Source organism: Ailuropoda melanoleuca, chromosome 11, assembly GCF_002007445.2.
Source record: "Ailuropoda melanoleuca isolate Jingjing chromosome 11, ASM200744v2, whole genome shotgun sequence".
Lineage (NCBI taxonomy): Eukaryota > Metazoa > Chordata > Mammalia > Carnivora > Ursidae > Ailuropoda > Ailuropoda melanoleuca.
The window spans coordinates 81,486,236-81,502,427 of NC_048228.1; the positions used below are offsets into that span (position 1 = coordinate 81,486,236).

The window sequence follows — 16,192 nt, forward strand, 5'->3', positions numbered from 1 at the left end:
TATTCCATTATATATATATACACCACATCTTCTTTGTCCATCCATCTGTCAATGGACATCTGGGCTCTTTCCATAGTTTGGCAGTTATGGACATTGTTGCTATAAACATTGGGTGCAGGTGTCCCTTTGGATTACTACATTTGTATCTTTGGGTTAAATAGTAGTGCAATTGCTGGGTCATAGGGTGGCTCTATTTTCGATTTTTTGAGGGACCTCCATACTGTTTTCCAGAGTGGCTGCACCAGCTTGCATTCCCATCAACAGTGTAGGAGGGTTCCCCTTTCTCCGCATAGGAAGTAGTTTCTGACTTCCATTAAGTCTCAATTCAGTTGTAGCAGTTAATAACTTCTCCTCCCCTTGTATCCATTTCCACTGTCAAACACAATCATCTTTGGCATAAGTTCCATTTATCACAATGTTGTTTCCGTGTGTATGGACCACTGTTGGTACTCATGGCTGCATTGACTCAGATGTTCTGCTAACCTGTATGTATTACTGTACTTTCCGGACTGATATTCTCATAGTTGATGCATTAGCAGAATTTGGCTCGTTCTGTACCTTTGAAGTAATGCTCCATGGTTGTTACACTGTTGTAGTCAGGCCTTCTTCTACATGTAGTTTGTTGGCGCTTTCAGTTATTCCTGTTCATCAACCCTGAACCAATTTAAGTTCTGGTTCATCAGCCCTCTTCCACCGTTATTTGGATCCCTATTGTGATTTCAGACGCATTCTTGCTACCCTCCAAAACTGCTTGTTTCTTTTTACCCAGTAAAAAAGAGCTTGGCCAGTCTCTTTTATTTTCCCTGCTTTTGCTTCCAGACCTTTGAGATTGCTGAGAATTGCCAGTTAGGGAACCAAACCTTTTGAGTTGACCACAAATTCCCGTTTTTTTGGTTTCTTGTTGTTTTGTTTTGTTTTAACTTAATCTGGATGCGACACACTAATTGGTGATATTGATAAGCAATTTTTTCCTAATTTTTATTTTACCAAAGCAATACATGCACATGCACAATACAGTTTTAATGGAAAACAGATATTTGTTCCTTGTTTTTTTTTATTCTTAGACATTATTCTTTGTCTTTGATAAATTCTTTTTATCTAATCTTTTTTCTTAGAAATAATATTACTTCTTATATTGCTTCTATAATCTTACAGCTCCATCATCTTAAAGTATCTTTTCTCTCCCTCTTACTTTTGGGAGAGTTTCTTTTCTAAGCTTTCTCTCTTTTTACTTTATTTTATTTTTTATAATACTTTTTTATTATGTTATGTTTGTCACCATAGACAGTATACCTTAGTTTTTGATGTAATGTTCCATGAATCATTATTTGTGTATAACACCCAGTGCACCATGCAATATGTACCCTCCTTAATACCCATCACCGGCCTATCCCAATCCCCTACCCCCTTCCTCTGAAGCCCTCAGTTTGTTTCCCAGAGTCCATAGTCTCTCATGGTTCATTCCCCTTTCTATTTACCCCCACTTCATTTTTCCCTTCCTTCTCCTACCGATCTCCCTGCTATTTATTATGTTACATAAATGAGTGAAACCATATGATAATTGTCTTTCTCTGCTTAACTTATTTCACTTAGCATAATCTCCTCCAGTCTCGGCCATGTTGCTGCAAATGTTGGGTAATCATTCTTTCTGATGCCAGAGTAATATTCCATTGTATATATGGACCACATCTTCTTAATCCAGTCATCTGTTGAAGGGCATCTTGGCTCCTTCCACGATTTAGCTATTGTGGGACAATGCTGCTATGAACATTGGGGTGCATATGGCCCTTCTCTTCACTACGTCTGTATCTTTGGGGTAAACACCCAGTACTGCAATTGCTGGGTCATAAGGTAGCTCTATTTTTAACTTTTTAAGGGACCACCACACTGTTTTCCAAAGTGGCTGTACCAACTTGCATTCCCACCAACAGTGTAAGAGGGATCCCCTTTCTCCACATCCTCTCCAACATTTGTTGTTTCTTGCCTTGTCAATTTTTGCCATTCTAACTGGCATAAGGTGGTATCTCAATGTGGTTTTGATTTGAATTTCCCTGATGGCTAATGATTTTGAACATTTTTTCATGTGTCTGTTAGCCATTTGTATGTCTTCATTGGAAAAGTGTCTGTTCATATCTTCTGCCCATTTTTTGATTCGATTATTTGTTTCTCGTGTATTGAGTTTGAGAAGTTCTTTGTAGATCTTGGATACCAGCCGGATTTCAAACTATACTACAAAGCTATGATCACAAAGACAGCATGGTACTGGCACAAAAACAGACACATAGACCAATGGAACAGAATAGAGAACCCTGAAATGGACCCTCGGCTCTTTGGGCAACTAATCTTTGACAAAGCAGGAAAAAACATCCAGTGGAAAAAAGACAGTCTCTTCAGTAAATGGTGCTGGGAAAATTGGACAACTGTATGCTAAAGAATGAAACTTGACCACTTTCTCACACCATTCACAAAGATAAACTCCAAATGGATGAAAGACCTCGATGTGAGACAGGAGTCCATCAAAATCATAGAGGAGAACATAGGCTGCAATCTCTTTGACATTGGCTACAGCAACTTTTTTCATGACACATCATCTCCAAAGGCAAGAGAAACAAAAGAAAAAATGAACTTGTGGGACTTCATCAAGATAAAAAGCTTCTGCATAGCCAAGTAAACAGTCAAAAAAACTAATAGGCAGCCCACAGAATGGGAGAAGATATTTCTTTTTAATTTTTAAAATTCATGATTCCATTTTTAATTATCAAAACATAATTTTTTTGTGTTCTAAATTTTCCTTTTTGAAACATGTGTTCTTGTTTTATGCCTACGGTATGTTCCCTTGACAGTCTGATATTACTTATAGTTCAAAAGAATTATTATTTTGGTTTTGGTTCTCTGTCTTTTATGTTGGAAGCTTTCTTTTAAGTGTTTGGGATCAGTTGTCAGATGATTCCATTTCTTGCTGAGAGTGTCGGGATTTGGGTTTTGGTTATCACTGGCTTCATTTTGTAAGTAAATGTGGGCAGGTAACTAGGAGACTGTAGAATGTCCTATAACCACTTTGTTTCTGGAATGGCACCTTACCTCTCTCTCCAGATAATGCCTAGACAGTCACAGATAATCTGTAAGTGAATTCATTTGGCTGTGTTTTAAGAAAACTTTATTTATAAAAACAGGTGATGATATGGATTTGGCCTCTGGGCCACAGTGTAAGACCCCTTACAATTTGAATTTTATTTTATTTATTTATTTTTTTAATGTTTTTTTATTATGTTAGTCACCATACAGTACATCCCTGGTTTTTGATGTTCAATGATTCATTAGTTGCGTATAACCCCAGTGCACCATGCAATACGTGCCCTCCGTACTACCCATCACCAGCCTATCCCATTCCCCCATTCCCCTCCCCTCTGAAGCCCTCAGTTTGAATTTTAAATTCAAGGCATTAGGGGCACTGCAGGTTATGGCCCCTTTCTTCTTTTGCAAACCTACCTAACATCAACCACAGTCTTACTTTTTATACTACATATTTTCCTCTGAATACTCTGTGTACACATCAGTCCTTGCTGTTTCAGAGTAGTTTTGCAGAAATCTCTTTATGGATCTGTCTGCTTTTCTGGTCATCAATGTCATAGTTATTTTTGTCTTGTACATTCCTTGTTACTAGATTGTACATTTTTTAAGGGCAGAGAAAGTGACAACTATATATCCCACACGGCAATAGCATACTCTTTACACAAAATAGGAAATTAATAAATTTGAATCCAGTTATTATTTAAACCACGTATTTTTTAAAAACGGAATTATGGCGTAACTCAGTTGATTATTTGTTTTAAATTCCTAGAGACAAATAAAAAGTGGTGTGTTTTGGAAGGAGGCTTCTTGAGTTACTATGAAAATGATAAGTCTACCACACCTAATGGCACCATTAACATCAATGAAGTTATCTGCTTGGCTGTACACAAAGAGGACTTCTATTTAAATACTGGGTAGGTCTACTATTAAACAGGTGGGAGGTGAAGAATATTCCCTGGTATTTATCATACCAGATAATAGTTTCGTTATGGTAACTCTTCATTAGCTTATTGTAGAAAGGTGTAATAGTTTCTTGAAGCCTGATGATTTTGCAACTTCTGAAAGTTCCTTAGGGAATTTGCTAAAAAGTAGAAAAATTAAAATATTACACTAGGTACAATGAAAGGCTAATGTATTTGCATCTAATCTTAAATTTATAGCATTCCAATCTAGAACCTGTAGTCCTAAAATTTTTATGATTTACTCATTTAAAATGGTGGACTAAGGGCGCCTGGGTGGCACAGCGGTTAAGCCTCTGCCTTCAGCTCAGGGCGTGATCCCGGCGTTACGGGATCGAGCCCCACATCAGGCTTCTGCTATGAGCCTGCTTCTTCCTCTCCTACTCCCCCTGCTTGTGTTCCCTCTCTCGCTGGCTGTCTCTCTCTCTGTCGAATAAATAAAAATAAAATCTTTAAAAAAAAATAATAAAATAAATAAATAAATAAATAAATAAAATGGTGGACTAATAGCAAAATTTATGCATTCATTTAATGCATTATCATTCAAAGGAAAACAGTAATGACCTATTTGCATTAAGATAAAAAACTAAATTATATTTAATACCATATTGAAATGCTAAATTCCCTAAAGATTTACTTTAGCATTTTAATGGTCTCAAAAAAGATGCAATTAAAAGAGAGTAAGCATTATTTATTTAATATATTTGACTCAAAGAATAGTTTAATAAATTTTTTGTGAGGACTTTTAAAAACAAACTAAGATACTTGGTGTGAAAGTTGTATTTTGTAATGTAATTAATGAAAAACTATAAATATTAAAATCTGTATTAATCAGTTTTATAGGAACATAGTATTTTAATGTAAATTTTATGAGAATGGGAAGGGATTTGCAGAGCGTTGTCATTTACATAAAATTACATGTAACATAGTATCATTAGTATACGATGACCAGTATATACTAGTTGAAGTGACTATTGTTTTCTAGTAAATCAACAAAACTATTTGTTGATTTTTTATTGTTTTAATCCTAATAGTGCTTTTATTCCAAATGAGTAATTAACTTAATATGGCTTACTGTGAAATATTAAAATAAATTCATTCTCATATTCAGTTGCTTAATTAGTAAATAAAATATAATTTAAAATAATACTAGTTTATGTCAGCATGTAATCATTCAGAAATAAAACATTCTCGATAGAGTGTTCCTGATATAAGTAGACATGCAGGAGAAACCATTTACAATGAAATAAAGTTAAAAAGTAACTATGGCAGCCATGCTCCGAGTCTCCTTAAATAACACTTTATAGAGTTTGGACTCAGTGATGCAGGCAGTGAGGGGTTACATAGATTTGTATTTGAGGAAGAAAGCTGGCTGAAGTGGTGAGAGACAGATGGGAGAAGAGAGACCACAATTACGGAGAGTTTACCTGGAGGAAGAGAATATTAAAAAGAAAAAAAAAAAAGAACAGTGAGTTGAGAGAATCTTAGGATTGAACTAATGAGATGAACTATCTTGACTGGATGAAGAACTTGCTGTTAAGAAATCAAACCCCAAGGTTTTGAGCTTGTTGATAAAATAAGTGGTGATGCTTCTAAATTGAAACATGAGGCAAATACAAGCAACATGGGGTTAAAAAGAGGAAGAAGAAAAATGACTTTGATATAGGGTATTTTGAGGTTTTTTTTTTTTTTTTTTTTTTTTTTTTTTTTTTTTTAATGTAACAGCAGCAACGTACTTACCACGTTCCAGGAAATAGTTGGAGCTGTGGGTGAGGGCCCCGGAACAATTCAGGCCTGGGATGTTACTCTAATTTTATCTGCAATAAGAAGATAAAATTTTGGGATAAGATGAGTAATGGGAGGAAGATTTGTGAAATAAGACAAGAAGAGGGCCAATTAGAGAATGGTTTGGACAGTGTTTGTTTTAAACAGAGTGTCAGGATGGCCTGGTCTGAGAGGGAAGAGGAGACCAAAGAGAGCCCTTTGCCACATCAGTCAACTAATGAGTGTCCAGGGCATTAACAGTCATGCAGTAGACTGATTAAATAATCAGAAGACTATTCCTTTTGTCTGATCCAGTGTATTCCATTTATTCAAATGAATTAAAATGTAAATTGGTAGAAAAATATGATAGATTTCATAGCATTATCCAGTTTTCAAAAGGAATTTAATTAAAAACTTTTGTGTTATTTGTTTTCATAAGAGCCAAATATAAACAATAGTATCTTTTTATTCATGTGTGCTACAGGCCCATCTTTACCTTTGAGATCTATTTACCCTCAGAACGTGCATTTTTATTTGGAGCTGAAACATCTCAGGCTCAAAGAAAATGGACAGAGGCAATAGCCAAGGTATTTAAATATTGCATATTTACCCTAAGTCCAGAGAATATTCTTAACTTGGGGTCTGTGGTTGAGCTTCAGAGATCCATAAAAATTCTACACAAGATTCTGGGAAAAATGTCCATACTTCATTAAGTTTTCAAAGGTTATAGTCAAAAGAGATGAAGAGTTTCCTTCCTAGAGCTTTAAACAGAGGAAAAAAAATAATAATGTAGGACCTTGGAGGAATCATTCTTTGAATTCAAGCCATATTATGATGATTAAGATCTTTTCACTATTGTGAAGTCATTTCTATGTATGTCTCTTCATAGGTAGATATGTTATTCATGGTATACACAAAGGGGAAAGGAACAGATTCAGTAAAAGATACAAATGGAGACAAACATTGAAGGTTGACATTTTGAAAAAGGCCACAAATCAGCATAGAGGATGTCTTCTCATTTCAATTCTATATATATCCAAAAAAGTGGTTTAAGACGCTGCCATTTGAAAATGCGTTTTAGCTGTGCACTTTTAAGACTGATAGCAAGTTTAAATAATTGTTTTGAAATGTGGGTTACTTCTAAATGTTTAAGGTAGAGAAACTATTTGTGTTTTTCTACCTTCCCTCAAGTCCATAGGTAGGGAAGGGATTTCCTATTTGCACTGTCTTTATTACTTTTCTGTATTTGTTTTAACAGCATTTTGTTCCCTTTGTTGCTGAAAACTTAACAGAAGCTGACTATGATTTGATTGGTCAACTCTACTACAAAGACTGCCATGCCCTGGATCAGTGGAGGAAAGGCTGGTTTTCTTTGGAAAAATCTAGTTTGCGTTTTTGTCTTCAAATGCAAGAAGTTCAGGAAGACAGAATGCACTTAAGAAGACTGCAGGAGCTAAGTACGATTTTTTTTCTGCTTTCCTCTTATATTTTGGATGCGATTCTTTATTGCATATGATAATAGTAGCTTTTACATGAAATTAGGACGCCTTACTTCCAAACATGACTAAGTAGTATTAATAATTGTGTCTTTATGGGTATTTAGTGTCATGTTTTAAACGATGGCTTCGTGCTTTTCTCCTCTCTCTCCAGCAATCAGCACAGTAGTTCAGAATGGGGAAAAAATGGATGTCTTGCTCTTGGTAGAAAAAGGGAGGTAAGTGCATTTTTGCTTTTTACTCTTTATGGCAATAATTCTAGGGAGTAGGATGTTTTGGGTATCTTCTTTGAGGGAGAACTCCCTATTTTATAGCCTGTTGGAAATTTTCTGAAGTGTATGCATGTATGTCTCTCTCTATATGTGGATAGATAGATAGATATAGATAGATATACACACACTCTTCAGTAGAAAGAATATACCAATAAAGGTTGCATATTTTTATATTTGTCATGAAAAAACCAGTGTGATCAATTATTATACTTTTCTGTAGACTGACATGCCTTTGGGACATTCACATTTAAGTATTTGGAAGCACTTTGGCAGTTGTGAATATGTTTCAGTGTAGGTTTACGATGAATATGAATAATAACCTAAATTATCTATGCATGTGAGACATGGACAAATAAAACTTGACTTCTTGAATTTACTTGCTTTTTCAACAACTATTACGCACCTACTGTGTAGCAGATACTGTTACAGGTATTGGGGATACAGTGCTGAATAAAATGGACATGGTTTATACCCTCATGAAGCATGTGCACTAGTGGTAGAAATAGAATATAAGCGGACAAAAAAATAATTACATAATACCATGTCCATCAATTTTAAATGCTTGAAGAAAAATAAGGTGAAGAGAGAGAGCCTGATGGAGCAGTATTCTGTTTTAGATAGGGTAGTCAGAGAGGGTATCTTTGATTAGAGATGTGCATAAGGTGAAGAAGCAAACCGTGGAGCGGTCCGAATAGAATGTTCCAGGTATAAGGTCAAGGATATTTTGAAGACCTTAACAGTGTGCTGTACATGTTCGTGGTCTGCAAGCAAGCTGCTGTTGTCTGGGAGATTCGAATGAGTTTGAGGGTGGAAAGAAATTACTTCAGAGATCTCTTGGGGCCTGATCATATAGAGTCTTACCGGTTATAATATGTAAAGATTTAGATTTTATTCTAAGCGTGGTGGGAAGCTGCGCATTTTGAGAGCCAGGAAGTGGAATGATCTGACTTTGGTGTTTAAAGGTCTACTCTGACTTCAGATGAATAAGCCTTTGGGGTACAGGAGTGAAAGTGAATGTCCAGTTAGGATGATGCTACAGTGGCCAGGCAAGAGACGGCAGACATAATAAGATAGCGTTGAGTGGTTGGAGCTGTTGTGAAAGCAGAGGCCAGAGGGTTTATTGATGGATCAGGTCAGTGAAAGGGTTAAGGATTACCCTGAGATTTTGGCCTGGGCAAGTACATGAATGATAATGCTGTTTTTTCCAGATAACAAATACAGGAGAGTAGAGTTAGGATACTGGTAAGATTGGGGTAGTAGGTGGAGAATTTAATATTGAAAATGGTAACGTTGAGATGTCTATTTGACGGGGAAGTGGGGTTGGTGAGTGGGCATGTGGATATACAAGTCTGGAATTAAGTGGAGAGGTTACAACTGGACATAGAGATTTGAAAGTCATCAATACATTGATGTTATTTAGCCAAGGAACTGGATGGATTCACCTAGACAAAGAGAATAGACAGAAAACAGACTTGAAGATGAAGCTCCTGGGACTTTAATAATTAGAGATCAAGAAGAGGGGGATGATCCAGAAAAAGAGCCTAGGAAGGAGCAGCTAAGGGTCATTGTCACAACATTTAAATATAGTCTCTTGAACAAACTGAGTTTTTTTCCTATTTTTTATCATTTGCTTTAAAATTCCTTAATTACAGTATGTAATATGTTTAACTCTACAAGAGTACAAGATAATTTGCAAAAACATCTATAATATAAAAATGTAGCTGAATTAGCTTTCCCTTTGGTTATTTTCTTTGCTGGTGACATGAATAATGACTTTCAACAGTTGTCTGAACCTGTCTTTGCTTCAGTTTCATGAGAGGACATCAACAGCTTAGACAGCAGGCATATTGCTGTTTAGATATTTATGTCAGAGGGTGTTTTTTAATTTATAGTCATGATTAGTATTCTGTGTTTTTACTTGTTTATTTCTACGATTATAATGGTTCATGATACTTGAGATTCCGGTTTTTGCTACCAGATGATGGTTCCACTGTATTTTCAGAGTACTGTTCATTATATGTTCACAAGTAACAATGAGGTAGTATTATGTTTAGATAGTATTACATCATTAAAGTACTAGCACAATGCAGTTTTTACAGTCATCTTTTCATATTTACAGAATGCCTGTTGCCTCCTACCATAATGGCAGGAAAAAAGTTGGTCAGCAATACAGATTTGGAGTCTGAACTCCCAGAACTCATGTTTTTAAACAAATAAACCAACAGCAACTTGTTAGTTGAATTTATTGTATTTATCATTTAAATTATCCGGTTACTACAGCCAAGGTGTTTTTTTGTTTTGTTTTGTCTTTACCGTTTTCAGGCTAAGAAGGATTTGACCAGTTGTACATAGGTTTTAATTAAAATGTTGCAAACATGGAATAAAACATAGCAAATAGAGATTGGAATTATTCTAATCAATTTGATGACTTGTTATTTAATGCTTATTGCATGCAGTGCACTCCCTCATGAAGGCAAAAATAAGGAAGCCAGAAGATCAAATGTTTTGTTATTTTGTAACATCTTAACCTTTCCACGGGACTATGGGAATCAGTAGGTGAACTCAGATATACTCTGAGTTTATAGAATAGTTGAAACCTAATGGAATTGCAAAATAATGGTCAGAGCTGCTTAATCGTGTTTTTGATAATTTCCAAATTTTTATCTACATGTGTTATTAACAAGTTATGTTGCAAGCATTTTTACTAAAGTGAAGAACAAGGAATGTGTCAGAGAAATACAGGGACAAATATATAACCAAGTTATTTTCCTTAAATCTCTTTGAACAGCTGCCATCAAAATGTACCATTTGGAAACAACTATATTTATCACATGCTTACACCCTGCTTTTCCTTGCTTTTACTCTTTCCTCCAAATCAATGATAATCTGACAATAACAAGAATACAATGATGAGAATGTGTATAGAACTCACTGTATCAGGCACTGTTTCAAGCACTCTTAACAGCCTTCCAGGGCCTATGTGATGCCCAGGAGGGTAATCTCTTACCTCTGAGGTAAAGCTGCCAATTATTTCACCAGCGAAAATGGGTTTATTTGGGAACAGAGAATTGCAATTAGGGACAAGCACCTACAATGACAGCATAGGCAAGTCTGGAGAACAAAAGAGAAGGAGTAGTCTTTGGGAACTTGGGGAAGCTTTTATAAACAAAAGGTCTTGTGGAGTAAAACTGGCAATTCATAGTGGCTTCTCATTGGCTGAGTTGTGATGGTTTCTCATTGGCTGGACAGTTGTTGGGGAGGAGAAAACCTTTCTTCCTCCTGCCTGAGTAGTAAAGAAGTGTTTGAAGTAGTATGGACTTGCAAGATTCCCTTCCTGTTGGGTCTGCGATTAACTAACTAGTTGTTGTGCATGAGAGCTCCCCCTTCTGGCCTCCTGACTCCATTCTAAACAAGATTTTCTTTTATTAATTTTCATGAATCCATTTTGAAATCAAGGTGAGGTCAATTAGTAACTTAACAACCTAAATATTCTTTTCTTTTTGAAACAAGAATTAAGGGGCACCTGGGTGGCTGTCAGTTAAGCCCGGGTCCTGGGATCGAGTCCTGCATCCGGCTCTCTGCTCAATGGGGAGTCTGCTTCTCCCTCTGCTTGCTGCTCCCCCTGCTTGTGCTCTCTCTCTCCCCCTTTCTTTCTGTCAAATAAATAAAATCTTAAAAAAATAATAAAACAAGAATTAAATTTAACTTCCCGACACCAAATCATTCTCAAGAATTAAGTCAACAAATGTAACAGGATCCTGGATAAACGATATAAGTTACCAGAATTTAAAATTTCGGCATTTTATGAGAAACTTCTATAGTGAGTTCTATAGAAAAAAATCATTTTATTAGAAAATATTTTGTTAGAAAAAAATATATATATCTCCATATCATTCTTACCTAATTAAAGAGAGAGCAGAAAGAAGGGAGGTCAGAAGTGTGAATAGTTAAGATGAGCCTGGGAGATTGTGAGTGCAGTAGATTATAAACCCTGACAGAACAAAGAGAAAGCAGATGTACCAGCTATGGCACCTTGTGTGGGGCAAAGTAAGCTCTCATATTTATATATTTGTGTATTTATATACATATACACACGTGTATGTATATGTGTGTGTGTATTTGTATATGTGTTATGTGAATAAATCAGCTTCAAATAGAGAATAATAGGAAAAGAGCAGGTTTGAGAGGGAGCTTGGAAATAATGAGTTTGATTTTAGATGTGTTGAACAAGAGTTGCTTATAAACATCTAAGGACAACATGCTGGGAGGAAGTGATATTTATAGATAGGGTGTTCATGTAAAGGTTAATGGGGTAGAGTGACAGATTTTGGAGTTACCCATAGATGGAAGGAAGAGCAAGAAGTCACTTAGGAAGAGTCTATAGAGTGAGAAGGGAAGAATTCATGTGTTGGAGCCTTGATGAATACACATCATCTTAGAGCCCAGTAATTGTCAGGGCAAAGTAGCTGCCTTGGGTTGTTAAGCTAGTTTATCCAGAAAGTGAAGCAAGAAACCAAGAGTAGGGTCACAAAGCCCAGGGGAAGAGAGTGTTAGAAGAAGGCAGGAACAGTCAGAACTGTTAGGTGCTGCCTGATGAGGGCAGATACTTCATTGGGTAATTGATGGAGAGTCCATCTGGTGACTTTGAAACAGGCACAAGTGATAAAGCAGAAACTGGATTAGATTAAGCCTGGGAATTGAGTAACTTGAAATAGCTGGTGAGGAGTTTGTCGAGGATGTCTGGAGGTTAATAGGATTCTAGAGGTTGAAGGGATTTGTCCCAGGAAGGGTATGTGTGTGCAGTTTGTTTTAGATGGTTTGAACTTGTGCAAGTTTAAATTTTGATGGAAGGAGACACAAAAAGGGAGATACTGAAGGTATAAGAGGGAGGACAAGAAGAAAGCAAGGCCCCTTGATTGTAACTGGAAGAAAAGAGGAATTGATGGACGGTTTTGGATGTTAGAAACTTTCTAGATCTTGAGGGTGGAATGTGGAGAGAGATGGTTTTCAATTGCTTTGTGAACTAGAAGATAAGGACAACTCCTGAGCTTTTTTGGCCTGCAGCGACTTTACAAATGGTTGTATCATTTACCGAGATAGGGAATGTGTGCTTCTCTCCCAGTATTCAAACAAGGCCAGTTAATTGTAGATGTGATTGCTTAAGAGCTGTTTCAATACCATGTCAAAAGAAGAGAATTTCATTGCATTGCCCTCTTTTTCATCTCTTTTTTGATCTCTTAGCCTCTTGGGAAATAATGACTGTAAGTTAAAATAGATTGTTAGACTTGTCAATGACAGATAAAATTGTGGCTTTAGGAAATAAAACAGCTTCCAATTATTCATGTTGATGGCATATAGAGATATTGTGAATAATTGAAAGAGAGAGAAACCAATCAGCTGTAAGTTTAACCTTTGGTTTTTTTTTTTTTTTTTTGCTGGTAATAGCTTCAACCAGAATTGCAAATCATAAATAAATTTAAAATAAATTAATTTCACATCTTTTCCCTGTCCTTGTCTACCTTTGGTTAAAGTGCTAAAATATATTAATATTTCTTAAAGCCAAGGAGGAGAAGGAACCCCCTGAACTGGAAAAGTTCATAAACTGATAATCATCCACTGAATACAGTCACTATTTAGATATAGATTTTAATCTTCATGGTGATTTTCTCTATGTGCATAGCATGAGTGTCTTTAGACGGAAAAATATTGCAATAATATTTTGCACACACAGAGCATTTTTGCTCTAAAAAGCTGTAAGCAGAAGGTGTTCCAGATGGTGTCACTTTAATGTGTATTCTTTGTATACTTTTAAAATTATTATTTTGGAAAATAAAGCTTTCTTGATTACACTTAAGGGTTTCTGGCATGCTGTTTGGTGCTATTATTGGGATTTAGATTTTGCTTTTTCTTTTATGCCTTAGTTAGGATTTCTTTGTGTGGAAAAAAAAAATGTTTTTGAATATCTATTGTTAGTGAGTGTTCTGGACCATGAGGTCAGAAGGCATTTTCCTGGATAGTAGGTTATACATCCACTTTAACTGGAATGTTCAAAACATCCTTTTCTTAAACTTTGAAAACTATTTCTGCACTTCAGCCTGCACTCTCTGTGTATCTTGTTCTGATGAATAAGCTGCTCTGTTTACAACCTTCACTTTTTATAGCTACATGCCCACTTGTCAAAGACACCTATTATTAAGCTTTTACTGAAAGGTTCCTGGTTATAATGAATATGATATGAATAACTCAGATATGTTATCAGAAACAGAAAAGACTGGCATGTTTTTTTTGTTTTTAGTGGGTGTGTGTTTTTTAAGATTCCTTGGTTGACCTATAGTAAAGCATAACGCACTTGATGGTTCCCAAGCCTGGCTGCATTCAGTTTTAATTGCAAATTCCAGACATAAGGAAGCTTACACTGGAGAATCAAGACTTCATCAATACATTCCACAATTACGGAACAGACTACTTTTCTCAATTTGGGAGATTAACGCCCTGAGTTTAAGATTCTTATTTCATATCAATTTATTACATATGATGTCGTTTTTTTTTCCCCCCTCTTGAATTGTATTTTGCAGCAGCTGATATGTTAGCAATACTCTGGAGGGTGAATTATCTTAAAGTGGTTTCTAAATTGTGCATGTAATTGCAAATTAAATGGTAGCCTATTGCCCACAATATCAGCTTGACTGCTTTTGTAACTTTCTGATGATTTAATTCATAGAGATAGTTTAATCTGAAGGTTGCCAAGGCAAACAAGAGATTCTCTTCTCTCACCGCCTCCACAGGTTTTGCAAAATGAAAAGGACTATTCAAACTTATAAAGTGATTTTTTTTTTAGATAGAATTACAATAAAGGGAATGCATGACTATTTAACACAAGGTTGATTTTAAAGTATATATTATTTGCTTCCACAGTTTCTCTTACTCAGTTTAAAGCACCGTCCATATACTAGAATGTAAGCTTATGAACAAATAAATGTGATATTATCTGAAAAAATATGAAAGAATGAGAAGATTGCTTCTCAAATGGGAGCAGGATAATAATTTTTTTTAAGTATATTTAACTGGATCTGGAATTCTAGGTAGGATTTCAATAGAAATAGAATGGAAATAGAAATAGGGGCTAGAGACTTAAGTATTCCAGGAGGTGGAAACAATAGGTTCAGAGGAATAGGATGGCTAAGGAACAATGTCAGTGAAAATTGGCCTTGACCTTGAGTTCCTGAGGAGGAAGCATGATCCAATGAACCTGGAAAGATAGATTGACACCATATTAGTATTATTAGTTAAATATAGTTAGTAATTTGCCTTGTTCTGGAAAGAATTGCAGGTTCTTTACAAGGGTACAGAAGATGTATTTTTTTAAAAGCTATTTTAAAACTTAAAAAAATACTGTTGTTAAAAGTGTGAATTTGGATTTATTCTGCAGCAAGTGGAACACCATTAGAGGTTTTAAGCAGACTTGAAACAGGGCTGTTTCTTCCATTCCTATAGGTGATTGCCTAATAGTGTGCAGAGATGAGATTGTAAAATGGATCCTTTGCCTTCCTGGGGCGTTAGGTGCTTTGACACTTTTTACTGAACTGTTGGCTTCAGAGGAAACAAGATATTTAGAACAGTATTTCTTTTTGCATTATTTTGTGATACAGTCTCTGCATCTGCACATTTTCTTCACAATTGTTTGTTTGCTTCTGGCTAAACTTCCATCCTTATGCAGCGAACTCTTATCTGAAGGTGTGGGGAAAAAATACTGTATCTCTCTAAATTAAAATGAGAGTGATTTATGGATGCAGTGACTAAAGGAAATGTGCCAGACTCCCATTTCTGACCATGAAGAAATAACTGGCATGGAACATGCCCTCCCATTTCAAACAACTAGAAAGCCGGACAAAATATATCAAATTATTTTCAGACTTTGGGATGATAGGCATTCCAGAATTGTGATTATGGAGAGAAGGGGAAAAAAAAAAGTAAGATTTAAGATCACCTGTCTCTCTACTTTGTAAGCACTTTCCAGTCCGTGGCACAGGGAAAGGGGAGACTGAAGCAGAATGTGGTGGTTTTGCTACATTGCAAAAAAGGTAGAGATAGGAGTTTAGGGAATGTGTAGTAGCTACAATTCTCCAGAGAGAGTATTAGAACAGAGGTAAATATGTAGAAGAGAGTTTTGAAAATCTTCATAGACGTTTCCTTTTACCTGTGGCTCGGTACTAATCTGGATATTTGTCAGGTGAGATTCCCAAAGGCTGGGCAGAAACAGCTTCCATGGTACTATGAGCTGAACAATTCCCAGAGCTTAGATGACACTGGAGAGCATTCAGATTCCATCCAGCTTGCTGAGACCTCATTAAACACACAGGGCATTGGCAAAGACCCCAAAAAGATAACACCATAGATTTAAGGCTAACCTAGCCCTAGAGTAAAGGTAGATTTATTTTTACCTACTACCAAGCTTAAAAACAGACCTCCAAAGGACCCAGGTGCTCCACAAGTAATTTAGTTGCCAGAGGTTGAACAGGCAGATGACGCCAAAATAAACATCAACACTCTCTGAAAGAAGACAACAGTCCTGATGACAGCACTCACAATGTCTAGCGTATGATTAAAATTACTAGCGTTGTGAAAAAGC

The 16,192-nt window shown here is 36.0% G+C and overlaps 1 protein-coding gene across 5 annotated transcripts in view; it reads left to right on the forward strand.

Annotated features, from left to right (window-relative positions):
* ARAP2 (ArfGAP with RhoGAP domain, ankyrin repeat and PH domain 2) overlaps window positions 1-16,192 on the forward strand; it is a 191,473-nt gene that overhangs the window by 88,991 nt on the left and 86,290 nt on the right. For all 5 annotated transcript variants that reach the window (XM_002929010.4, XM_034671975.1, XM_034671976.1 and 2 more), the window contains exons 16-19: window positions 3,842-3,986; window positions 6,280-6,382; window positions 7,054-7,252; window positions 7,446-7,509. In XM_002929010.4, coding sequence (XP_002929056.1) covers window positions 3,842-3,986; window positions 6,280-6,382; window positions 7,054-7,252; window positions 7,446-7,509 — 511 coding nt within the window. The remainder of the gene's footprint in view (window positions 1-3,841; window positions 3,987-6,279; window positions 6,383-7,053; window positions 7,253-7,445; window positions 7,510-16,192) is intronic.